General features: G+C 44.9%; 1 protein-coding gene across 1 annotated transcript; it reads left to right on the forward strand.

Moving 5' to 3' along the window:
- Positions 1-583: 583 nt before the first annotated feature.
- Positions 584-25747, forward strand: LOC147895402 (defective in cullin neddylation protein (DUF298)). The gene is made up of 9 exons (XM_087383807.1): positions 584-833; positions 1042-1132; positions 1287-1361; positions 1451-1487; positions 3637-3720; positions 3898-3958; positions 4215-4315; positions 24873-24938; positions 25106-25747. The coding sequence occupies exons 1-9, from the start codon at positions 782-784 to the stop codon at positions 25199-25201; spliced, it is 663 nt and encodes a 220-aa protein (XP_087239933.1). The 5' UTR covers positions 584-781; the 3' UTR covers positions 25202-25747.
- Positions 25748-27190: the final 1443 nt, after the last annotated feature.

Below are 27190 nucleotides of genomic sequence, written 5' to 3' on the forward strand. Positions count from 1 at the left end.
AGTGCCCACTCTCTCTCTCTCTCTCTCTTTTTCTCTCTCTTTCTCTCTCTGGGCATCCATGCCCACTTATGATGCATTGAATGTCGTGGGCTAGACGTGGACATGTGATCTTGCCGATCCACGATTCGGATTCCGTAGGCATGCCCACATTGGGCTAAGAGCAGCTCCTCGCGTCCACAATGGTGTTGGGGAGGCTGCTGGCTGGGCTGGGTTGAGGAGGTGCTGCATTGTGTCCCCCCGTTTCGTATTGCTAGCCTTTAGTTGTATGGACTCCCTATCCACCGTCTGCACCAGTCATTTCCAGCTTCAGAGAGCCTGCAATGGAGGTAGGCAGTTCAGAGATAAATGCCCAAGCCAGTAGTTTGAGCCAGTCCAGCAGCGGAATGCTGGGCTAGAATTGGGAAATTCGAGGCAGCTAGACTAGCAGTTGACCGCCAGGAAAAATGCGAGACTAAGCATTTTCCAGCTACCGCGGGGATGCAAAAGCAGGCGCGGGGAGGCACTCTAAGCCCTATAAAAAAAGCCAAGTCATCACCAGAGAAAGCTTGGCAGGCAAGGCAACAACTCATGATGATGATATGTGCATTCATCATGAGCATAATCATGATCATGAATATGATCTCTCTCTCTCCAAGAGCCCACTCTCTGTCTCGGTGTCTGTCTTGTCTCTGTCTCCATATATGTGTTCTTAGTGTATACTTAACACCCAAAAACGCGTAGTGAGCAAGCCACCTTGTCCATAGCTTCCTCCTTGAATTTGCTGCCCTCCAGGCTCATCAGCATGATGCGTAGATCCTCCACCCGTAAGCCTGGAGTCGTCGCTAATTCTAATGGTAATCCCTCCTTTATCTCCTCATTCGCATCCCTTCGTTGCCTGGAATGAGAACCGCCGCTAATTTCAACACACCATTAAAAAAAAACGGTCCCTTTGAACTGGAGCTCAAGGTTTTGGCACATGAAAAGCCTCGGCTGACGTATTTTACGCAAAGCAGGCAGCCTGTATAGCCACGGCCTTACTGTATGCGATTTGCACCTGTGTAGCTGCTGGAACGAAAGCTGCAGCAAAGGAGCTGGAACGAATCGACCTTTTCTTTGGGCAATACGCCGACAAGAATGAAGACCTTTTGATTGGGTGAGGCAAATTAGTTGGATTGCTTTTGTCTCTAAGCCTCACAGATATAAAGGACAAAAAACAGAGGAGCAGATTAGAGTATTATGAATCGGCAGCTGGCACTTGGGACATTTCGTGTCTCACGGCTATGTAATCGCGCTTATTGTCCGAACAGGCCCGAAGGCATTGAACAACTTTGTCACGATCTTGGAGTTGACCCAACAGACATCCGAGTTCTTTTGTTAGCCTGGTAAAACATGCGGTTTCTATGTCCAATTTGTAACGCAAATTTCAAAAGGTGGCGATCAGAGCTTCTAATTCCAAACATTTTCTTGTCAGGAAACTTCAGGCTGCAAGACAAGGCTACTTCAGTCTGGTGAGCAGCTAAAAGCGTCTGATTAAGTCTAACAAATAGGTTTGGTAGGGTTACATTGTAAAATTTGTGTTCCTCAGATCGCCCATATGTCAAGCTAATTGTTGTAGAAGCCCTCGGGCACTTGTAGCTTGGATGAAGAGAACTTGGACGACTTTTTGACCAGCCTTCCCCTTTTAAAAACCATAAACTGCATCACACATAGGAGGGACTAGCTACCATGACATCCCCACCATAGTCATCAGAGCCCACCGGGTGGGTGTAGAAACATATGCTCTTACACATAAATATATCCATATCCCAACAAAACACACAACATCCATTTACACAACGGTCTTCATATTGGGTTTCTGTCAACATGGCAGACTCGGACTGTGAGAAAGGCTGGCACTACCTTGTGGGTCACTGCCATTAGCTTAAATCCACACTGCTTCTTTTGTTTTTAAAGGATGAGTTTGGGCATGGCATGTTCCTGGATTCGTCTAGAGATACATGTGCGTGCACCCGCGCGCACACTTTTTTTGGTGGAAACCTCAAAGAAGGTAAAAGCCCACCATGAAGTACAAAAATAAACAAAGCACACCTGTCAAAAAAGACAGGAGATCAAGAAAAAAGTAGCAAAACGGAAAGGAGGAGAATACAAAATTACATGCCAAGCAGGCGGCGACATAAAGATAATATCCTCCATCGTAATCCCCTGTTGTACCAGAAAACCATTGAGCGAAGTAGTGGTGCCATCAATAGAAAGAAATTTCTTTTGACCCTTGCGATTCTTCTTGAGATAGGCAGGAAGATGAAACCTTTGAGTCACTGGGTCAAAAATTTGTTGCGCTCCTACACATGCACACACACACCCCCCTTTGGGTTCACGAACACACACACCCCCCTTTGGGTTCAAGAGACTCAAATGAATTTTTTAACTTGATTGTCTCCTTTTTTTCCAGTGTGCTCGAAGGTTGTAGGCATTTATATGGGTATCAGTCATGATTTACCGTTGTCATTTCGAAGTCCTTTTTGGCAGTTATGCGTTGTTTTCACCATAAGTGCATGATCAACAAGTTCACGATTTCAAAAGATTTCATGGTATTGTTAGCTCACTAGACTTTCTGCGACTGGTTATTGTGTAAGTTTTAAGTTAACTCTTTGCCCTTTGGCTGCTGTTCCAGTCTTTATATTAATGTGAGTCTCGGCCACATGAAGTTAGCATTCTTGATACTGCGCTCTGGAGTTTTTCTTATCTTAAACAGTCGATTTTAACATCAGTGGAGCCTTGTCAAGGGCATGTTCTGATATTTACCCATGATTACACCCATGATATTCATTAGGTCATGTAAAGTTAGCATTCTTGAAGCTGAGCTCTACAGTCTTTTTTATCTTATGTGGTGAGCCTTGTCAAGGACATTTTCTGATATTTCAATAGTACACCCAGAATATGGATGCTTACAAAAGTAGAGCATTCACAGATCCTGAGAAAAATGCCTGGCAGAGTTATGACTTTCTAAAACAGCAAGATAAGGTTAGGATTCCTTGAGATTTGAAGGGCTGAAGGATTGAAATAACTGAACTGAAATTTCATACAAGGTCTAAACCATTAGGTGCTAAGTGAAATCGAGGAATTGAAATTTCATTCATATCCCCAGATATCAGAGGGGAACAGTTCAAATACAGGAGGCTGTTTTTCTTTGGTTGCTTTGAAGGGCTTTTCTCTGGCGAATGAAGGTGGACTCGCTTGTTTGCTGCTAACAACGTCAAATGATTTGTGAAGTGCATAAGAGAGTCTATCTGAGCTGAGTAAGGCAATTCGGTAGGAATTTGTAATGTTCTAGGTACGCTACTGCAAATCCTCTCCCCATATTTACTTTAAATTTAGGCTTCGGCTGGCGTGCATGTAAGAAAGTCTTGATGAGTTTGCTCCAGATCAATTCTATTTCCAAATAAATGGGTCTTGTGCAACTTTTTGAGCATGAATGCAACTAAAAGAAATAATCATTTTTCACTAAACAGATCCGATTGTGGCTTTTCTCCATGGAAGACGAAAAAGGGGGGAGGGGGACATTTGTAAAAAATGAGTGAGCATATATCACCATTTTGACCTAACGGGATTAAAGGTTAATATAGTCCTGAAATGTAGTTGTTGCTGGTGGAATTGCAGGATGAATGGCGCAAAGGACTTAAGGCAATGCGAGTGGATACCATAGACAAGCTGAAGAAAGCTTTTCCTGGGTTACAACAAGAGGTATAGCATGCATTTAAGGCAACACAAATAATAATCTTGTTTGACCGTCAGAGGGCACAGCTTTGAATGCAAAAATAATATATTTGGTAAGACAGTTCTTAACAAGGATCTTTTTCTTCTCGGGAGTGGGGATGACTAAAGCATAACCTTTTGTTTATTGTTATTCCTGCACAATAGGTGGCAAATCCTGATGTGTTCAGGGACTTCTACACATTTTCATTTCAATATTGCTTGACAGGTGAGTTCTGCTATGGATGGGCGTCATGTGGACCCCTTAGCCATCTTATAATTTTGGGATGGGCTTGTGCACGATCAAATGGTTTCTTAGGAAATTGATAAAAGATGCTTTATGGATATGTGCATAAGGTGGATATGGCTAATGTGTATGCTTCGAGCATGGATTTTCCACATTCTTACCACCATAAAGTTTTCCTTTCAAAAGCTTGAATACGAGAGCAATAGACGCGTGTTGATTGTGAATTTATTCATTTCAGAGCCTCGCCAGAAGACATTGGATCTGGAGACAGCTTGCCAGATGCTGGAATTGATCTTGGCAAGCCAACGTCACGTGCCATCTTTTATCCAGTTTCTACAGGTATCATCTTGAGCTCAAATATGCTTTATGTTGATCGGAGATTTTGCATGATAAATAGGCTGGCTGTGAATCACCACTATTGTTGAAGTATTAACATTTCACAACCGTGAGCTGATCAGCTGCTATGCAGGGAAATTGAAGCCAGTCATTTCCTTCATTATCTTATCAGGATTTCCATTGTAGCCTCTTGATTATATGCCTTAGTGCCCTGTCTTGTATTTCAAGGTATTTGTAACAAGAGTATGCTCTATAAAGAAAGTTCTTGGAGACAAATGAAACAACACTGAAGACTAATGATAGCTGAAGAAGACATATATATCACCAAAGGAACTTAATACAAGAGAAGGTATCAGAGAGAAGCTTTGGAGGGAGCAAACATCAGTCCTCCATGGCAGCCAACTGTAGTGGACTTCTGCACTAGCTCCACAAGTTGGAACTGAACCAGATCTGGGACAGCAAACTGATGCAAGGTTTGCTGCAGATCTGGAGCAAAAAGAACAGTAGATGGAGAAGAAGTTGTGGCTGATTTGGAGCAGAAGTAGGAGCAGAAGTTGGGGCAGATCTGGAGGAGAAGTTGGGGCAGATCTGGAGGAGAAGATGGAGCAGCCAGGAGGCAGGAAGGAGAGGCAGAGAGAAGGCAGCCAGGAGGCAGGAAGCAGAGGCAGAGAGGAGGCAGCCAGGAGGCAGGAAGGAGGCAGGAGCTCAAGGTGTGCAAGGACCTCAGGAGCAGAAGCTGTAAATGAGCACCTAGGCCCCCCCCCTTTAAGTAGGGAAGGGCCAGTCGGTCAACCAGCTGGTCGGCCAGCTGGTCGGCCCAGATCTGGCTGACCTGGCGAGTCTAGTCGGCCAGATTTTGGCCGACCTGGCTAGTCTGGTCGGCTAGTTTTTTGGTCGGCCAGATTTTGGCCAGTTTTAGCCTCCGATTCTGGGCTATTCTGGTGCCTGTTTTGATGAGGTTTTAACGGAGTATTTTGGCTTTGATTTTCGTCTTGACAGAGATTCACCTGTGGCCTTTTACCTGTATTTTATCTGACCTTTGTGCCAGTTTGGCCTTTGATTATCCTGTCCAATGTAGAAGGGAGAAGCAAAGAGTTGTTCCAGGGGTGAAATAGTTCTAGGGGTGATCTATCTTCTTCATCAGCCTTTAAAAAAAAAAAAAAAAACAAGAGGGTTTTCATTTAGATGGAGATGCCTACAAAGTAGGTTTTCATCTTCACTAAATGCCCAGTAATGATGGTACAATCAGAAAGTACAAAAAAGAGGTACTTCAGGAGTGCCCTCGTAGGGGATTTATTCACTTTCTTAAGCACAAGTACACAAATACTGCTAAGGAGAAGGAGGCGGTACACCAATCCCAAGCCGTGGGCTAAGATGCTTAAGAATAGGTCGGTTAACCGGCTTGGTAAGAATGTCAGCATGATTATCGGCAGCTGGAACATATACCAATCGAATAGTACCCAATTTCACTTGCTTGCGAGTAAAATGAAAGTGTACACCATGTTTGGTGCGGTTGGAAAAAATGGGATTGCTGGCGAGAGCGATGGCACTTTTGTTATCGACGTAGAGGATCGTTGGTTCAGTACAAGGAAAGTGTAGCTCTGCCAAAAACTGCCGGAGATATATGGCCTTTGTGGTACAATCATACAAGGCCCGGTATTCAGCCTCAGTAGAAGATCCAGCAACAGTTTCTTGTTTATGACTGGACTAAGAAACAGGTGTCGAGCCGAACGAGAAAATGTAGCCGCCATGAGAATGGCGATTGTCCGGGTTGCCAGCCGAGTCGAAATCAGTGTATCCCTGTAGTGTTAGTCCTGGTCTGAAATGTAAATCATAAGAGTAAGTACCACGTATGAACCGCAAGATACGAATACATGCATGCCAATGAGTGTGCTTGGGTTCATTAAAGTACTGACTGAGAATGGAAACTGAGTAAGAAAGATCCGGACGAGTGTGAATGAGCCAGAGCAGCTTGCCAACAACCTGACGATAGAGATGTTCATCAACGGGAGGAGACTCCAAGTCTTTTGAGAGCTTGACTGTGGGATCCAAGGGAGTGGCAGCTAGCTTAGGCTCGTGGGGAATGATCTAATCAAGGAGTTGAAGAGCATATTTCTGTTGAGAAACAAAGATACCACCAGAATGTTGAACAACTTCCATGCCCAAGAAATAGGAGAGAAGACCGAGATCGGTCATCTCGAATGTGGTGCTGAGTTGAGTTTTAATGAATTGAAGTGTGGTGATGGTAGAGCCCAAAAGCAAAAGATCATTTACATAAAGTAAGATAAAGCAGACCCCCTCTGAAGATTGATGTATATATAAATTCGGATCAAAAGGAGTGGAATGAAACCCTTTAGTTTTGAGGAAGGTGTCTATTCGGTGGAACTAGGACCGAGGTGCTTGTTTAAGCCCATAAAGAGCTTTGCGGAGACGGAATACTTTATTTTCATGGCCAGGAGGAGAAAAACCTGGTGGGGGAGCCACATAGACTTCCTCATCGAGGTAGCCATTGAGAAAGGCACTCTTGACATCCATCTGATAGATAGACCAGCTGTGATGAGCGGCTAGGGCGAGAAGAAGGCGAAAGGATGTTAATCGAGCAGTAGGTGCAAAGGTTTTCTCATAATCGATACCATGTTTTTGGCGAAATCCTTGCACTACTAAGCGAGCTTTGTACTTGTCTAGTGTTTCATCTGCTTTGAGTTTTGTTCAGAAGATCCACTTGGTTCCTATGACCTTTTTGTGAGTGGGTCGATCGACCAAAATCCAGGTCTCATTGCGATCAATGCTCTCAAGCTCCTGTTCCATAGCACGATGCCACTCAGGATGTTGAACTGCCTCCTGCCAAGTGGCAGGTTCAGAATGTATGATATAGGCTGTGGTAAAAATGGAGGCAGTGGTAGTGGAAGAAGTTGACCGAGTAGAGCGTCGAGGACCGGAAGGAGGAAGTTCTAAGGGAACAATCTTGGAATCCTTCATAGTTTGTCGATACCAGCGTGGCAGCGGGTCGTGAGAAGAGGATCGAGGAACGAGAGAAGCAATGGGTGGAGAGAAAGCAGTTTCGGGGAGAGAGAGAAAAGTTTCGGGGAGAGAGAGAGAAGTTTCGGATGGAGAGAGAGAGATTTCGGAGGGAACGGGAGTAGGTACGTCATCAGCAGGGAGAATAAAGGAATTTTTGGAACATCTCTTTCATCGAAGACCACATCACGGCGAACCAAAACTTTGTTTGTGCGAGGATCAAATAAGCGATAAGCTTTGGCTTCCGCTGAGTAGCCAACGAGAAATAGAAGTTCAGCACGAGGTTCTAGTTTACTGCGAGTATCGTTGGGAGTATGAGTGTACGCGTGGCATCCTCCTACAAATATGCAATGTACCCCCTTCAGCTTAGCCTTTTGGGTGGAGACAGTGATGCCAATATGAGAAATAGAGGGTCGGTAGCCATAGAAGGCCTCAAAAGGCGTCATGTTCGGGATGGGCTGAGTAGGGCAACGATTAAGGAGATAGACAGAAGTATTCACAGCTTCTGGCCAGAGACGTTCAGGCAACTCGGCTACAAAAAGCATGGAACGTGCCATGTTCATGATTGTGCGTTGTCTCCATTCGACACGAGCATTTTGGGAGGGCGAATTGGGAGATGTAAGATGGCGTTGGATACCATGCTTGTGAAGGAAGTGAGTGAATTCATGGGAAATGAATTCACCACCATTATCACTATGAGCAATCTCAATAGGCTTTCCCGTTTGATTCATGACCAATCGAGCCCAAGTAGCAAAGAAGGAAAAAGTGTCAGATTTCTCTTTCATGAAGAACACCCATTGATATCGAGAGTCATCATCCACAATTAAGAAGAAATATTGTGAGCCATTCAATGAAGGAACATGAGATTTGCCACTAATATCGAGGTGGATTAGACGCAATATCTCACTGGCTGGAGAAGTGGAATGAGAAGGAAAAGGAGTTCGGCTTTGTTTGCCTAATTGGCATGGACGGCAAATATCTTTGGCTTGCGATAATTTAGGTAGGCCATCAACCAGATGATCCCGAGACATTTCATATAAAGAGTCATAGGACAAATGTCCCAGACGATAATGCCACAATCGTTCTGTGTCAGTTGGATCTTTCAGGGTAGCAAGACCATGAAGCCGATGAAACTCAGAGCCGGTATTGGAGGGAGTCTCAAGAAATTGTGTTATGAGGTACAGACCATGAGGTTGGGCTTCGCCCCGAGCTAAAAGGAGTTCCGATGTCTCATCTATGATTTCGACATGCATCTTTGTAAATAGCACCGCGTGACCAAGAAGGCAAAGTTGATGGACGGAAAGAAGATTGACCCCTAATTGGGGGACATAAAACACTTGATCCAATTGAGCAAGATTGGGGCCTTTGTCGGTATCAAATATGATTGAACCAACGCCATGAATAGTAGCGACAGAGTTATTGCCACAACGGACTCCCCCTATTGCCGGTTGGCGAGAAATGAAGAGATCATGATGAGGGGTCATATGATGAGTGGCTCCACTATCCACAATCCAAGGGGCTTTAGAGCCACATGGAAGAGTATGAAATGCTGATCCAGATATGGATGGGGAGGAGTCAAGCTCGGTGATATGGATCAAGGCTTGAGAAGTAAAGTCTAGAGAATCTCCAGTGGACCAGTCAGACAGGCCTTCGGGAGTTATGAAAGGAGGGGATGGGGTGAAATGATTAGTGACATGGCCCTGTGGTCTCCAAAGACCAGCGTTGGGTGGAGGAGGACCACTCCTAGGGCGCCAACGAGGTGGCAGAGGAGTCGTGGTGGGGGGCTGTGGGAGAATGCCTTTGGCTTTGGAGCGACATTTGTCATCAACATGCCCAACTTTCTGGCAATGCTGACAAAACCGATTCTTTTTGGGAAGGTTGTGCCAGGCGGGTTTAATACTAGAGGAGTTATTGGAGTTAGGAGTGGGAGAGGGCTTCTCGGAGCTGAGTTGATCTCTTTGAATCCCGGAGAGAAGAGCCCCCTCTGAAGCAGGAACACTGTGTTTTTGGTGGACCTGAGAGCAGAGATGAGCATAACGCACAAGTTGACATTCGAACTCATAAAAAGTAGGAAGGGAGGGTTGAGAAATGATTTGCTGCATAAAACTAAAATACCTGGGCGGGAGTTTGTTCAAAAAGAAAGTAACTCGGTCATCCTCGGATTTGGGAGGACCAGTTGTGGCAAATTCAGCAACTAACCGCCGGTAGTCTGCGAGTTTGACCTTGAGATCATCGTCAGCAGTAATCTGGAATTGATGGAGATCGTGGTCAAGATTGATGCGACGAGTACGATCTCGGGCTGCATAGCGGTTAGTGAGATGTGCCCATCGCTCAGAGGCAAGGGCAAAATGTTGTAATTGAGAGTGAAATTCAGGCAAAAGACCTTGCATGATTTCGACAATGGCAGTGGCATTATGATGTCGCGACGAGCGAACTACCTGATAAGGATAAACATGAGGATTAGGTTGCGGTTCAGTACCTTGAACGAGTTCCCATAGGTCTTGAGAATCAAGCACATGGCGCATGAGATTTGACCATGTGGTATAATTAGACCCGTTAAAACGAGTCATATCAGTAAAAGCATATTTGGCTGTTGCAGAGATAGGGTGAGAGAAAGAAAGGGAATGATAGGGAGAAGCAACCGGTGGAGGCATGAGAGAATTCAGAACAGGAGCGGAGTGAGAAGAAGGGAGAGGCGGCACCACCGGAGGAACAAAAGGATTCGGAGAAGGTCCTGAGGGGGAGGGATAAACATGAGAGGCGGGATACGACATGAGAGGGGAAAAAGGGGCAGCGGGAGAGATAGAGGGAAATAAACTATAGGAGCTCAGTGGCATGGGAGAAGATGGAGGATGAGAAGCCACTGGAGGAAAGATGGTAGCGGAAGATATGAGAGGGATGGGAGGGAAGGAAGAATGAGAACCGAAAGCAAACTCATTGTCTGACGCATTTGTCCTTTCTCGTCTACGAGTGTTCACATGCATGTATGGATCTGTGTCCTTGTGATTACTCGTTCCTATGCCTTGCATAACAGATGGAGTTGCACCAAGGGAATAGGGCAACATACCTTGCACTGATTCTTGTGGGATAGGCATTGTCGAATAACCCATTGTCCTCATGCCGGCCTGTCCTCTTTCGTCAGGGTATACTTGTTCTTCGTCGGCATCGAACTTAAGATGTTGCTCTGCTTCTTCTGAGTTGAATAGAGGTCCTTGTTGACGTATCGGAGAAAAACGTGGAGAAGAAGAAGCACGAGGTGTGCGGGTACCTGCTTCAAGTTCCTTCCATTTCTGAAATTCAGCAAATTCTTTCAAGAGTTTGGAGAGGTATTCATCACCTTCGATCCTTGCAGACTCTCTCTCGACATATGACGAGGGTGGTGGTTGAATAGAGGTCGATTCAGGCTGAGATCGCTTCGGGGAAGAAGGAGAAGACATCTTCAGTTGATGATCTATCTTCCAAGCTTTCCAGGTCAAGGCTCAGGTGTCGATAGGCACACCTTGCTCTGATACCATATAAAGAAAGTTCTTGGAGACAAATAAAACAACATTGAAGACTAATGATAGCTGAAGAAGAAATATATATCACCAAAGGAACTTAATACAAGAGAAGGTATCAGAGAGAAGCTTTGGAGGGAGCAAACATCAGTCCTCCACGGCAGCCAACTGTAGTGGACTTCTGCACTAGCTCCACAAGTTGGAACTGAACCAGATTTGGGACAGCAAACTGATGCAAGGTTCGCTGCAGATCTGGAGCAAAAAGAACAGTAGATGGAGAAGAAGTTGTGGCTGATTTGGAGCAGAAGTAGGCGCAGAAGTTTGGGCAGATCAGGAGGAGAAGTTGGGGCAGATCTGGAGGAGAAGATGGAGCAGCCAGGAGGCAGGAAGGAGAGGCAGAGAGAAGGCAGCCAGGAGGCAGGAAGGAGAGGCAGAGAGGAGGCAGCCAGGAGGCAGGAGCTCAGGGTGTGCAGGGACCTCAGGAGCAGAAGCTGTAAATGAGCACCTAGGCCCCCCCCCTTTAAGTAGGGAAGGGCCAGTCGGTCAACCAGCTGGTCGGCCAGCTGGTCGGCCCAGATCTGGCAGACCTGGCCAGTCTGGTCGGCCAGATTTTGGCCGACCTGGCCAGTCTAGTTGGCCAGTTTTTTGGTAGGCCAGATTTTGGCCAGTTTTGGCCTCCGATTCTGGGCTCTTTTGGTGCCTGTTTTGACGAGGTTTTAACAGAGTATTTTGGCTTTGATTTTCGTCTTGACAGAGATTCACCTGTGGCCTTTTACCTGTATTTTATCTGACCTTTGTGCCAGTTTGGCCTTTGATTATCCTGTCCTCTAGAGTTGGAGATTGCTTGGCTTAACATGCTCAACTTGCAGCCAAATTTAGAAGATTTAGAAGTGCCACATGAAGGTCCAGCTAAGGAGATTGGAAAATCCCTTCTGGGAATGAAAGGTGACATCAACCCTCAACGCAGGAAAGATCTCTCCAGCCCTTTAGAAAAATGGCTATAACAGGCTAGGGGACTATTTTTGAATCTTGAAAGACATGGTCTAACATAGGGTAAAGGGTTGGGACTAGAGCAAGCATGGTCTAACATAGGGTAAAGGGTTGGGACTAGGAAACTGAGCGAGTGAAAAGGGGGGCTGAAGGCCCCTTATATAGGGCTGGGAACCAGCCAACCTTGGGCCAGCCCAACCGACTGGCTGGTCGGTTTTGACCGACCAGGCTGCCTATAAAACCAGGTCCTTTTGGGCCATTTTAGGCAGGCTAGACAGCTAGTTGTCACTGCCACTTGGGCTTGACCCTGGTGCATGTGACATTCCCCTCTTTTGAACTTGTTGCTAGGTGGATACCTCGCAACACTTTGCCTGGCGACCCGAACTGCTCCGTTGTGGCTGGTGACTTTGAGAACTGGGAACAGACCCCCGTAGCTTATGCCTGACTTGTCCCTCGACTAGGGCTCACAACGGGGTCATGGCATACGACAACTGGGTCATATTGTGTCACCATGCTCCCTAGTGTAGGGGTGCATGTGACACCCAAACTTAAAATCATGGAGGTTGAGGAGGCCAAAGAGTCTGAGGAGTTAGAGGAACAATAGGAATCACCAAAGCCATCTCCAAAGATGCCATTGATGGAGAGGAGACCCTAGTGCTATTTGAGGACCTTGTGAGAGTCTCGGATAACAAATATACTCGAGTCTAGGTCCAGGGTATGGATACTTCAAGGAATGCGAAGACTCCTTCCGTGAACTATGCCTTAGTGGCTCAGATCGATGAGGCTCATCCTGTGAGGAGGCAAAGGATGTACCAGAATGGCAGGCTGCCATAAGGTGGAGATGGACACCATTTTGAAGAACGTCACCTGGGATTTGGTGCAGAGGCCTCTCAAGCAGAAGGTGATTGGTACAAAATGGGTGTACAAGTTGAAGCCGAATCTGATGGGAGTTTGGACAAGTGAAAACCCAGGTTGGTGGTGGTAAAGGGGTATGCTCAGTTAGGAGGTCTTGATTTTGATGAGACTTTGCTCCTACGGCTTGGATGGTGACCATTCGAACAGTGATAGCCTTGGTTGCCCATCACAGGTGGTCCATTCTCCAAATGTTTGTGAAATCTGCATTTTTGAACGGGAACTTGGAGGAGGTATATGTGCATCAGCCATCAAGCTTTCACAGATTAAAGAAGGCTTTGTATGGGCTGAAATAGGCCCCTAGAGCATGGTACCAACACATCTATGATTTCTTTATAAAAATTGGGCTGAATTGAAGTCCATCAGATGCCAATCTCTACCTCTTTTGTGAGGGGGGAACATGCTTACTAATCTTGTATGTTGATGACTTGATACTTATAGGTGATCATATATGAGGAAGATCTTTCAGGTCAAGAAGCTTTTGATTGCCATGAGCTACGGAAGCTGTTCCCGATGGAGGACTGCAAGGAGGTAGTGACACTGATGGAGATCGGGTAGAATGCAAGCAAGTATTGAAGGTTGGTAGGCAGCTTGCTTACTTGACCTACAGTAGGCCAGAGATTTCCTATACCATTGGGCCGCTGTGCCAATTTTCTGCACAACCCAAGGAGAATCATTGGAACACAGTCTACAAGTGTTGAGGTACCTGAAGGGCACTTGCACTTATGGTATTACATATACCACAGGAGTGGAGTTGGGTGGTTTCTAGAGCTGTCTTTTGATTCCATGTTTCTTACAAAAAGTATTGCATCCAGTGGAAGTAAACACCCACCCCCTAAAATCAGTAAGGAAAGATTTGGCACACTTCCTTGTCTCCTTTTCTACCTTGGCCTTCCATTCCCTAAACTTTGTCAAATGCTTGAGACTTCTTGGCCAAGTAGTGTACCCAAACCAAGCGGCTGTACTCATCAACAAAGATAAAGAACCTGCAAATGAGTTTGTAGACATATGTCAATGTGAACCAATTCCAGCAGCGCCCTTGGTGGGAATCCCTCCCGATGTATCAAGCCAGGCTTGCAGACATCATCCAGTTGTGCAATTGATGGAAGTCCATCCACCATGTTCGACTTCTGCATCTGTGACAAAGTGCCGTAATTGACGTGTCCGTATCTTTTGTGCTAGAGCTTGGAGCTTCCATGATTCCCTCCAACCTATAAAGTATTGATCCAATACAACCCGTTCTCTTCAACTCCTCGAGCCACAATATCTCCAGTTTGTTTGGATTTGGCAACAACTCCCTTGTCATTGTCGACTATTAGTGTCATCTTGTTCTTCAACATTGGGCTTACAGAAAGCAAGTTCTTGCAAATCTTTGGAACATAGAGAACACCAAATGCTGCCAATACCTTTGACAGGGCATGTCCCATTGTCCCCCACTGTTACTTTAGAGTTTGGATGTGTATCTTCCATAGTCTTGAGCCATTCCTTGTATCACCTAAAACCCTAAAAATTCAAAGTGGTCATAATTGAATTCCTTCTTCACCAATGGGTTCTTGGCAGGTAGTCCTAGACATTAATCTATTCTTAAGTCATATTTTAGTTTGATTGACCTCAGCTAAGTGGTTTATTCATTTGTATCTCCATGCCTCTTGGCATGTATCCTGGCTCACACCCAAGGCCCTGAGACATTGTCTTGAATGGTTGCTAGGTCGGTTTGCAATCTGTGCATTTTATTGGTCATAGAAATGGGTACTCAGGTTGGGCGTGATTTCTTGATGTCCCTCTGAAAAAGAGGGCATCACTTTTGTGGGTCACTAATGCCCATAACCCCAAGCAAGGGGGTCCACCCTCAAATGCTAGACCTAGTCCCCATGACCTAACTGAACCGTAGGAAATCATTTTCATCCTCTTGCAAAGCATGTTGTTTTTAATATAAAAAAATACAAAATAAAAATTACCAAGCAAGGGAATACATGTTGAAGTAGAGTGACATTCTGGCAGTTCTAGCATAGTGACCGCCTCAATGCTTTTAGCTCGGGGCACCACTTGTCTTGTGCTTTTCCCCTTAAAAAGTGGGGAATTTAGTACTCTCCAAAGTCCTGCATCTTGCACAAATAATATCCAACCATTAGAGCAATAAAAGAGATTGCCTTGTCATTTTGAGCCTGCCATCGGAGAAGCTTCTCTTCATTTTTGCCAGAAGTACCAACTTGTGACATCCCCTCGGCTTCTAAAGAGTCGACCTCAACTAAAAAGCTCCTTGCTAGAACTTGGGGATACTCGAAGAACTCCTAATCCACCCTCTTGGCATCAAGTGTCGAATAAATCTTCAAATCGACATTTAGTCAAGTGCGATATATATTTAACCAGCCTTGAGGGGGCTATTGGGGAGGCGTTGGCCACAAGAAGCGGGGGGTTTGCCTCTAGGTCTTTTTTCTATGCGTGATACACAATCTCCATTTCTTTCACTTCTAGTTGGTTCTTCTTGAATTGGTTCAGTGGATCCTGGTCCTTGATATTTCTGTAGAAGACACACATGGAAAGCATTGTGCATCTTTTAATTCTCTGGCAAGTCTAGTCGATAAGTGACTCCCTTTATTGGCTCACTGACTCGAAAAGGTCCATAATACCCGCCTTTGGATAAACCTTTTCTTTCCTTTCAATGAATACGCAATTCCCTTCTTGAAGGTTTGGTTCCTTTCTATGCATATCTGTTGCTCTTATATGCTTTTCTTGAGATCTTTGGATGGCTGTCTGTACTTGAGAAAAAGCTGTCTCATGGTCCCGGACATATTGATCGGCCACAAAATCTCATCATTCGTCCCGAGAATAGGTGGCAAATCACCTTCTCATAATCACTTCAAAAGGGGCTTTTCTTGTGGAACTATGAGTGGTGTTGTTATATGCAATCTCATTTGGGGTGAAAAGAAGAAAAAAATCTAAGAGAGAGAGAGAGAGAGAGAGAGAGAGAGAGAGAGAGAGAGAGGGAGGGAGGGGCATTAATGTTCGTGGGAGGCCTCGCGGCCTTATGGGAGAAAGTTCAAAGTACACCAAAAAGGAAAAACTCATATAAGCCTCAATGGGCTGGGGCAAAGGGCGCGCTAGGGCCCTTACTGAGTGCGAAATTGATGTAAAGGGCTCAATAGCTCAAGCAAAATCAAGTATAAATTAGATTCTAACTAAAGTAGGCCGAGAGTTGAAACTCAGAAACCGAAGCCCAGCACCGTGGTGGCTTGTCTGTGAGCGTTTAAAATATCTTGGATCTGTGTCTATTGGCCTGTCTCACGCTGTGGTGGCGGGGGAGGGTGTAGTTTCCTCGATCTCTGAACCTGCTGGGCTATATTCAGAGTGACCCCTCGTCTCCTAAGGAAAGCTGTGATAGGCCAGACCTCAATAGAGTGTGATCTAGTCGCTCTATGTCTCGTAGGTGGTCTCTGCGTCCCTCTCTCAATGAAGCTGCTCCTCCACCCCGCTGTGTTGTGGAGTTGACTCAAATGCATAAAAGTGTTTGACGTGTCGCTGTGCCTTGTCAGTCTATATATCTTGTGGTCTGGTTGCCTCTGGCTACTCTCTAATCTGTCGTAGTAGAGTCTCCCAGTGTCATCTCAAGCAGATAGAGGCTAATGCAGACCTAGTCATGGAAGTGGATCAGTCGTGAGAGTGGGCCGATGCCACTTTCCTCTTGGCAGAGGCAGTGGTATCGTCCCCTGATCTCATACTAGGCAGGCACATAGAAAATGCTCCTCTGTCTCAACCACTCCCAATGCGCATAGCATACAGATCCGTTGCTCTTCGGGTATACTTGCTGCTCTCCCCGCCTCAATCCTTAACTAATGGCATCAAACCCGCATTTGTCCAATGGCGATCCTCAATGCATGCGAGACTCCTCTGTCCTCGAGATATAGGGGTCTTATGATGAAACCCTCCTCCGATACTCTCAGGAAGTGGTTGCGATTGAACTAGGATGGTGGGGAGCTCCTGATCCCCCCCTAAGTCCGTGATGTATGGAGCGCGAGGAGATCTAACCGTATGGTACAGTTAATCTCATCTCGCGGGATCAACTCAGGTAGGTATTGAAGACCATAACCTTGGGAAGCTTCCCAAGGTTGATTGTCAAGGGCCTCTAGATGTCTCTATAGCCCCTCCGCTAAAGATGATATAAGAACTATGTCATCAGCATATAGCAATATCTGTATCATGAGGTCGGCCAAGAGGCAGTCGATTAAGCGAGCGATGTCAAGCGAGCATAACCAAATAAGCGAGCGAGAAAAAGCGAGCAAAGCAGAAATGGTTGGGCTCCCAACACATAATCTCATTGTATGTATGTGCTCATCATTAATAAAGATTTATAGTGCTTTCTCAACAATGAACATGATTATAACATAATATTGCAAGTGCACATTAGTAAAAGTGTTCTATATTCTATGAGACGAGCTTAAATAGAAATACTTTGGCTATCAACAACAGGTACTATATAGTTGAAGTGCATCACTTGAGAAAAAGATAGCCTCACTATATGTATGTATTAATCGGTAATAAAGCTTTATAGTATCACCATAATTTTAAAGATGATTATAACATAAGCTTATAAGTCTACATTAGTGATAGTGTTATTTATTCGCATGAGATGAGCTTGCATAGAAATTCTTTGGCTACCAACAAGTAGTATATAGTTTAAGTGCATCATTCAATAAAAACTTCAACATCGAACATGATCATAACATGTTATTACGAGCGGCCTTGCTCTAAATCTAGTGCAAGAAACTAGCAAATTCTATCAAATTCACATTTTGATGCATGAATTTTTACTAAATGATGCAAAAGGTCATGATAATCATCTAAATCATGCCTTGCCATTCGTTTTGATATGTAACATGACCCCATTTGGATTTGTGAATCAAAAGATAGAGGACGTCAAAATTCTCCTTTTTTGGAAAAAGAGGAAGCGCGTTAAGCCAAAAGAGGGAGCGCGTTAACGCGCTCTGGCCCAAAAGAGGAGAATTTCGACGTCCCACATCTTTTGATTCACAAATCCAAATGGGGTCATGTTACATATCAAAACGAATGGCAAGGCATGATTTAGATGATTATCATGACCTTTTGCACCATTTTGTAAAACTTCATGCATCAAAATGTGAATTTAATAAACAATTAGCCGTTTTCTTGCATCGGATCTAGAGGAAAGTTTACCCAATAGGGATTGTCTATTTTGGCTTTTACCATTGATTTGTTTTGAAATTTAATTTATTTTAAAGAAATGGATGTACTCTCTATAGATTTTGTTGGATTGGTGGGATGTAAGAGTGATTCATTAGGGAGGGTTTTTTTGCAAACAGAAAAACATGCGTTTTGTTCCAAGAGTGAATAGAGTTTCAAAAACCAAGAATTTGCACATGCATGTAATGTGAACTATTCCATTCAAGAAGTCCTACGAAACTTTTGACTTCTGTGAAAGATTTCATTGGTGATCTCACTTATGTTGGTGGTGGAGAGAGAGAACTTGATTGTGGAGGATTACAAAAAAATGAATGAGTAAAAGTGAGTGAAGATAGGGTGCGTCTTTACTAATGATGCCTTGGCAATGACATAGGTCCAACTCTCTCATGGATTTTTAAAGAACTTAGACAGTTGCTAAAATAAGGATTTGTCAATGTATTATTGTTTTATTTTGATTTTTTTTTTGGCTCGCTTACTTTTTCTTGCTCACTTTTTTTGGTTTGCTCACTTTTCCTCGCTCGCTTTTTGGTAATCCTCGTCGGCCAACAGTTGCCCCCTAGGCAGTCTATGAAGGACGTGATCTCATTGATGAAAGTCCAAAGATGGTCGGTGAGACTGGGCAGCCCTGCTTCACCCCAATCGTGCTCTCGACCCAATCCGATAGACCACTTGGCTCTGACCAGTAGAGAGATGAGAGAAACTGCAAGTGATCTTAGGGAGAACCCCCAAAACGGTGGGGAAAACCTTTGCTATAGATGGCTGAACTGCTCCACACAAGAGATGCGCAACCCTGCTCAAGGGCACCACACTGAGATGGAAAAAATCAATGAGGGGGGCCCCTATATATAGCCCCAGCCTCCCCTAGTTGGTCTGTAGACTAGGGAGCCGACCAGCCTGCAACCGACCAGGCCATATGACCAACCCACACCCTGCATTTAGGGGCTGCTGTGCAGCCTTTTAGGGGCTGCCTGACTGCCATTAAACAGGCCGACTAGGGGGCCGATCCCTTGCCCTGGGGGCTCATGTGAGGCCTGCCCTCCTGCCTATACCTCCGACCAGCAGGCTCTAGAAGAGGGCTGCTGCAAAGCCTACCTCCACGCTCCAGGGAGCCCAAACAGCAGGCCTAGCTGGCCAACCCATAGGTCGGCCCACCTCTGCCCATGCAAAGAAGCTGCTGAAGATGGGGCTCCAGCACAAGGAGATGGCCAGGCAGGCCCTCCACCTCTCTTGCCTCACAATGGGCCTGTCAAGTGAATCCGGAAGGACCTCTAGGTGGGGCCCTCTCTAGTCTATCCTCACAATGGGTGGGCACACCCCCAACAAGGCCCTCTCTTTGTACCCTTATCCTAACCTCTCTCTGGGCGGGCACACCCACCCATAAGCAAGGCCCTCTCTCACTAGAGTGACATCAGGAGATGTTGACCTCTAACGGATTCGACATCCAGGAGCTGAGAGGTGGTGTTAAAGTTAATCATCTCGTGTATGTATAGTAGTGAGTGAGGGCTGTTATGTGGTGTGCTCGTGTAGAGAGGGGCATAGGATATTCATCCTTTCTCAGGGTATATTCACAAGTTAGGAGGGAGACGAGCCAGGGCATGTATGCCAAGGTTCCCTCCTGGAAATTGGGCTTCGCCAGGCTAGTTTGGAGGCAAGGGCCACATTTGGCCGCCTCACTAGCTGGAGTTGGGGGCCACGTTTGGCCACCCAACCAGGTTGGTTAACCTTGACCAGCTTGGTCGGGTAGATACGACCAGACCCGATCCATGTGCGTTGAGTTAGATCGACTAGCAGGTCGGACAGTCGTGGGAGGTTCACCCCCTTCGAGAGATGCAGTGGGATCTGAGTGAGTGGTTTTGGCCTTGTTGAGTAGGGCACCCGAAGAGAATTTATAGAGGTGCCCTTCTTCTTGTACACCACACACTTTGGTCATTGTCTTCAGCTTGAAGCGGTCGCTTGGACACCTTGGAGATAGCTGCATTGGATAGAGCAGTGCCCTAGGCAGTCATTTCCGGATTTTGGTCGTCGCATCTGTAGACTAGCCTTTGCCCACAGAAGATTTCATTTTGAATGTTGTCCACAGGGATTTTGTCCATTGGCTCATGGTTGGAGCAGACGAGAGCGGATGGGAGCTATCACCAACACGCGGATAGAGACCTCGAGACGATTCCATACTGCCTGTGGAGTTGCCCCACAACACAAGCATCTGGCAAGTTGCCCTCAAGATTGTGGCTAGGATGCAGAGGATGCAGTGATGACTCCTTCCCACCAGCGGCCCGCATCCTCACCAGAGGAAGTATTTGGGAGATGGTGTCCAGCATTGAAACATATGGGTAGCTTGTTGCAGGGTGGTGATAGGAGGACAGTAGGTTTCTCAAGCACCCACCGCTGGATATCATGTATGCCTTGCATGCCATATAGGAGTAGGGACGATCGGATCTTGGATGACCACTGAAATTCTGCAAGGCTTGGCCTGTAGGTGTCTTTTATATATACATGGAGTGAGGCATTCGCTGGTTGTATCGCCCCCATTGGCCCTTGTTTTAGAGGCTCCTTAGGCAGTGAGCTGGGTTTTCTGGAAACAGGCTGGCCAGCAGCTATTTTTTCTTTCATTATATTTCTTCCACGATCAACACCACATGGATAGCTGATTTGTGTAGTTGGTCCTTTTTCAAGCTTTAATAGAAAGTTATTTTCTTGGGGGAGGAAGGGGGGGGGGCGGGGGGTGCACGGGGACGTTTACATTGGTCATGGGATAGTGGCTAAGTCCTGCAGAAATTCGTCATAATCATTGTGTTGGAAAGGTCACCTCCCCATCTGTAAGCCCCCAAATGAGGAGTGCGTGGGGGAGGGAGACCTAGGGTAGGATGTGCCCAAGAGAGAAGAAAGAGAGGGGGCTGCCACATGGGCAGCACCTCACAGGATTGCGACCTGCAGATGGCGTCAGCATGGCAAGCCATATGGCGAGGGTAGTGGACAGGTGAAGGGCCTGCAACAGACCCTGATGATGGCGCGGTACAGGCAGGTCAGGACAGCAGGATGTACGAGGCAGTACGGCGCAGGACACGTGGCTGGGAAGAGCCTGGCAGAGGGCAGTACCAGCAGGCCTGGTGGAGCAGCAAGTTGGGGCTGTCAGTGGGCAGTAGGCATGCCTTATATAGGCTGGGCCCCTGCCTTGAATGGAGGGCCAAAGGCCCTAGAAGTGTGGGGCAAGAGGCCCCGGTTTTGGAGCCCTCAAAGGGCTGGTTGGGCTGAGCCAACCTGGTCTGTCCAGTCGGCCAGATTGGGACAGACTGGTCGGTATTTTTGCCATGCCTTGGGGCCTATAAATGCAGAGGCTCTTGCCTCATTTCAGCATCCAGCACACAGAGGAGCAGCAGGAGCAGCAAAAGCCTGATCTTTGGGCCTACATCCAGGAGGCAAAGCAGGGCCAGAGTTGTTGCAGACTGAGCTCACTTGGGGCTGAGCCTAGGCTGTCTACTAGGGCAGCAAGGTGCTGAGATCTTTGGACGGAAAGTCTACTTATGTTCGAGGTGGAGCACACGGGCTCGAGTCTAGAGATAGCCAGCAGATAAGAGAAGGACCTTGTGGTAAGATCAGAGGACTACATCATTGGTGGGACTCTGGATTTGTCTCTTTTGTATTGTGTCCATAGTTGTGGACGGAAATATATATTTTGGTGGTTTCTCTATTTGGTTTGGTTCATTGTCTATTGATGAGTCTGCACACCTATTGAATGCACATAAGTCAAGAAGTTTGTGATTCCACACCCACACTGCACACTGTGTGAGCTCCTGGGCATTACTGTAAGTCTTCCGCTGCGTGTACCCTCTGTTGGGTATTTTCTAACACATTGGAATGCTATCTTTGAGCCCTTTATGGTTGTAAAATGAAGTTTCCATCCACTGTTATTGACAAGCAGCTTTCAAATCAAAGTGTCGTGGGTGTTTGAGAAGGATAAAGGACAATATGGGCAAGGCTCCCAGGATAAGCAGCCGAAGGAATTTTTTGTCAGTAACCTGATGCAGCTATTTTTCATATTCAGCCAATTAATATTAATGATCAAATGTTGTTTTCCTCATTGAAGGCCTGTTTCTTGAAAACATGTCCAGGGATCAGAGGAGAAAGTTAGCCCTGAAGAGCAAGTTCTTCTTGGTGATTGTGGGTGTTTTATATAAAAGGGGAATTGATCATTGTATTCCACTTTCTATGCTTATGTCTTTTCATGCATTGCGTGATGGCACCTAGATGATGGCACCTCTAGGTGTCATCTTATACATGGAGGTGAGATGGGACTCTTCCTTTTGTCAGGGAAATTGAGGAGTCATCTTATACATGGAGGTGAGATGGGACTCTTCCTTCTGTCAGGCATAGTAGGCGAGGAGTTTCAAAACGCGAAGTTTCGAAACGGGTTTCAGGGTTTCGGAAACGTTTCGGTGCAAACTTGAAACGTCTGTAAAAACGTTTCATGCATAATAGGATATTTAAATATCCATTTTTTTCCAAAAAATATTAAAACATTTTAGATTATTACCACCAGAAGTCCAATACTTGAAAAAAACTCATGAAACAGTGTGCACAGGCATTTGATATGTCACTTAGAACTTGAAATTGGATGGTTGAAACATATTACTAATTTCTAATTCAGATAATTAACAACACATCATTGTAGATTCAAGCATCAATGGTCATATTTCAGAATTGAGAAAGATACATGGAATCATGAAACATAATTCATGTCCGTGCTGCACTTGGATGGGCTAAAGGTATTTAAATATACGGCTGAAGATCGATTTCAGCATATGGGTGACGTATGGGTGGCGCTTTGACACGTACGGGCGGCAGAAATGCAATGAAACACCATATTTTCCAAAATCGGGGGCAAATTAGAGTTTTTTGAACATTGCGGCTTTTTTGAGGGCCCCGAAATGCGGGTTTCAGATGCGAAACGTTTTTGAAACGTTTCGTACATTTCGGGCTGTCCCGAAATGGGTATTGGGCCTACTATGCTGTCAGGGAAATTGAGGAGTAAGGTGAGCAACAGAGAGCAAGAGAGAGAAAGAGAAAAATGTATGTCATGCCTCCAATGAGCTACTAAAAAAACAAGTGTCAGGTTGGATCCAGTCATGTCATGCCGTGTGTCCTGTATCATATGTCCTGTCTGGGTCCACAACTGGGGTCCCACTGAGAGTCATGGTGTCTCTGGAACAAATCTGGTCTGCTGCTGGCGTCACGACTCCTCTACTACTATCATGCTGCCACCGCCCTGATTGTCCCTCTTTCACGGTCCCCCTTGTGCCCCTGTTTCGGTTTACAGGTGAAGATCACAACATTTTTGCAGGACATTCTTGGGAAGCTCTATACATTTGACTCTCACCTCATTGGTTTCACCTAATGTGTTCCAGCCTTCAGTCCTTAGATTTCTTTGCCTGAGAACTTATCGGAAGCTTCATTTTATTCAGGTTCTTTTTAGGAGTCTATGGCCTGATCAGGAGGGCCATCTTGTTACTCTAGGAGTTCATGATCTTTGAATTCCTCTCTGTCAGTCTGCAGAGTAGGTCTACTGTTGGTGGTGAGATCTGGCTAGTGCAGAGGTTGGAAATGGATATCTTCTCACAAAGCAGCTCTATCTTGAGGAGATTAACCATACAATTGGCTTGGTCACACCTTCATAGCTTCATTTTGCCATACTGCTTGGGGTTTGGACCTCTTGACTCTTCTTCTTTTTTTGGTTTCCGATGATTTGGGACATCCCGTTCTCTTGAGCTAAACTTCCTTTATTCCACTCAGGTATGAACTGGAGTCCTCTATTTTGCTCTACCTTCAGACATATTGGCAAAAGATGAGGCATATTTTACTATTTGCCCCCCTCACGCCTCTACCTTTATTTAAGTTTCTCATGTCCTCATATTTTCAAATGCCAAACAGCTTAAGAAGAAAGCTATAAGAGGGTCCAAGCAGCAGGTCGTAGAAGGAGCCTGGAGAGGATTACCAAGGCTTACGCACATTCAAAGCAACTTCCCAAAGCTGAGGGGGATATAGAATTTATTGGCTCCACAAGGGTATTTAGACTGGGTGTGTGTGCTGGCCCCCCCGGGGGGGGGGGGGGGGGGAGCGGGGTTTTCACCCCGGGGGGGAAGCGGGGTTTTCAACATGCTTGTATTCCCCGAAGTGAAACTGGGAGGTGTAGCACTGTGACATACCAGACTTATCTCTAGGAGAGCTCGAGAGGATTCTTCTAGCTACAGGTTGAGGCCTGCCAATTTGCTACAGAATAGCAGTGCAGCAGGGCTAGGGGAGCTTTGATTAAATCCTGGTAAATCTACAGAAGAGCAGCCTGGAGGACATGCAGGAGAGGTCGTGCGGACGAGCTTCAAAGCTGAATGTCCAGTACACAAGCAAAGGTAGGTCGTGAATCTCCCGTGCATTCGCATTGTGATACGTACAAATGTCCATCCTAGGCATCTGAGACGCTACATCTGAGCCTCCTAGAGCACACTAATAGGCTGGGTTTTATTTGGATTTCAATAGTATTGTCCTGAACATCCTCTGTGAGTACTCATGTATGTCTGGTGTCAGAAATGAAAAGGCGAATCTTCTTTAAAAATCTCAGTTTTGTTGGCAAACAAAATTCTAAAATGCTTGTCATTTCAGGACTGCTTTCAATGTAACTATGCTGAAGCTGTTTCCATTTTTCAGCCTCGGCCTCTTTCTAAAAAGTTGTATTTAATACATGAATATATAAATATATAAATTCTTATTTTTATCATGTGCTTGCTTGGAGACAACATACGTGTCTTGTGGTATCAGCGTCTTGGTTTATGTGGTATATTATCTAGTAAAGTGAAAACAACTTTTGAATATGTATGCTGTATGTCCTGTCGTCATATTTTCTTGTTATTTATTCTCTGTTTCAAAAAACGATGCAGGAGCAAAAAGAGTACAAAGTTATGAACCTAGACCAGTGGACAGCCTTCTTAAGGTTTTGTGATGAGGTGAAGTTCCATTTGGGCATTGTTTTTCAGATCGTCGGATATTTGCGCATGTTGTTCTGGTTTATTGTGTGGGATTGGATCAGAATCCAGAAGTCACCTTAGCCACTGACACAGAAAAACATTAAACCTGGTTTAAACTTCTTTTAATGTTCTATTGATGGTTGCAGATAGATCATGATCTGAATAACTATGATGAAAGTCAAGCCTGGCCATTGCTCTTGGATAACTATGTTGAGTGGGCTAGAAAACGACAAAGTACTTAAGCCCATACCCTCTTTGAAATCGCCAATTCTTTTTGGTAAAATATATGCAATTGATCAGAGTTTAGCAGGCTATGCCATTTATCTGGTCGTTCCACAAGATTCTACTTTCCACCTGCAAAGGACAGTTGTACCTCACCATAAATGTTATATCTGAATAGAGAACAATTGGATCAGGTGTGAATTTATCGGGTTTGCTGGTCTTTCATATCACTCATGTCACTCATTACGATTTGTTCTCTGGTCTGAGGAGTTCCAAAATCACATGAAGCTACCAGGATATTTATAGATTTTTCTTATCCGTTGTTTGTCCTTATTTTTTTTGGGCATCAAGTGGGTGAGTCAAACTTTTCATATGCCAAGGAAAGAGATCTGGGTCTTTCAATCAGTTTTTCTATGCAACATTTCCAATGAGATAGTCAGAATGAGGACAAGTAGTTTTCTTGTTATAAATCGGTGCTTTCTATGACTTGCGTAAGTCAGTTTCTTTTTTAGTTTTTCCTATTGACATGACAATGTTGTAACAAGGTGGCCAAAGGCATTGTGCTACTGTTGAGCATGCATGTATCCTACAAAGGGTATTGAGGAACCACAAGAAGCAAGCGAATGTAAAGCAAGCTTGTTGCTTGTGTGTTTCATGGCTTGTTGGGCTCTCTTGGTCGGGTGTGATCTTTACTTTGTGTTGTGATTTGTGAAATCTTTGTTATGTTTGTTGGATAAGTCAATGGTGTTGTTTCTTGGTGATTGTGTAAGTGGTTGCAAGCTTTATAATCACAAGTAGCTAAAGTAGATTGTGAAGGACAATAATGAACACACTCCAGACAAGTTCACATGTGAGAGAGATGAGAAGAGCTCAAGAAACTAGAAAAAGGAACATTAAGAAACGAGTTATCGTCATAGTCAACTCAAGCACATACTGGGGAGAGGCATCATGCACAAATATTGCAATAGCTCCCACTACTTCCAAGATGTATATTTGAATTTTAAATATGCACCTTGACTATTAGGGTAGAGGGTACTCGTGTGACTGGAGGAGGAAAAAAAACATCACCTAGGATCGAAATGCATGCTAATTAATTTGGAGTGCTTGAATTAATTCAGAGGAAGGAATGTTATACTAGATGGTTGGTCTAGTAAGATTGCAAAGGCCATATCCTCTCATATTAAGAGCTTAAAAACATGTCTTTTTGTGGTAGTAAAGGTTAAAGCCCCACTTTTTAAACTTATTGATGTCGATAAAGCTAGGCATGTACTCAATTTGGGCATACTTGATTTAGTCAATGAGAACTAGCATGTATGTAATACACTATACAAAGGATGGAGAGTCTAAAGAATTGGAATTGAAAGTCAATAACAACTTTGATGGATGTTCGAAGAGTTCTGCAAGCCATGGTGAAGTTTTTTGATATGCCTATGGAGGAATGCAATGGTACTCTAAAGATTGTACTAAATTTTGATGAAAGTGAGGTATTCAAAGGTAAAAAATTAGAAAGAGTTAGTTTGACAATGATGAACATGCAAGGGAGATGTTGAACCTATGGAAATTACTTATATATAGAGAAGATTAGCATGTTGCACGAGGCTTGTGCATGTAGAAAGATTCATCCAACATTTGTGCATATAGAACCATGCAAATGCAAGATAGACACAAAATGAGCTCCATTTATTGATTGTAAGATGTTCACCTTCAACTCAGTAGGAATGACAATCATTCATGCAATGGATACCACTTACAAGTTTGTCACTCATCTTCAACCTAGTGTTAACAAGCTTTGATAGTGATTGGAAGGTAGCTCGCTAAGTAGCACATTTGTAAGGTTGTTGAATTTTTTTGGGGGTCAAGATTGATTTGTGTATCCAATTATTATGGTTGATCATAAGCACAAAGAGCAAAACATAACTTATTTTGGCAATTCCTATAAATGAATTAAGAATCTATTGTCTTTCTTTTCTTTTATGGTCGAGGTTACCTCCTCTTGGATATTCTTGCTC

This window comes from Dipteris shenzhenensis, chromosome 13, assembly GCF_047967505.1.
Source record: "Dipteris shenzhenensis isolate YYH24624 ecotype China chromosome 13, Dip_SZ_1.0, whole genome shotgun sequence".
Lineage (NCBI taxonomy): Eukaryota > Viridiplantae > Streptophyta > Polypodiopsida > Gleicheniales > Dipteridaceae > Dipteris > Dipteris shenzhenensis.

Bases quoted from the DNA above. Each gene is read 5' to 3' on its own strand.
- LOC147895402 (XM_087383807.1), top strand. From the start codon at position 782: ATGATGCGTAGATCCTCCACCCGTAAGCCTGGAGTCGTCGCTAATTCT. The intron at 1,488-3,636 runs GTGAGCAGCTAA...GTGGAATTGCAG, and splicing joins GACAAGGCTACTTCAGTCTG to GATGAATGGCGCAAAGGACT. The intron at 3,959-4,214 runs GTGAGTTCTGCT...TATTCATTTCAG, and splicing joins ATTTCAATATTGCTTGACAG to AGCCTCGCCAGAAGACATTG.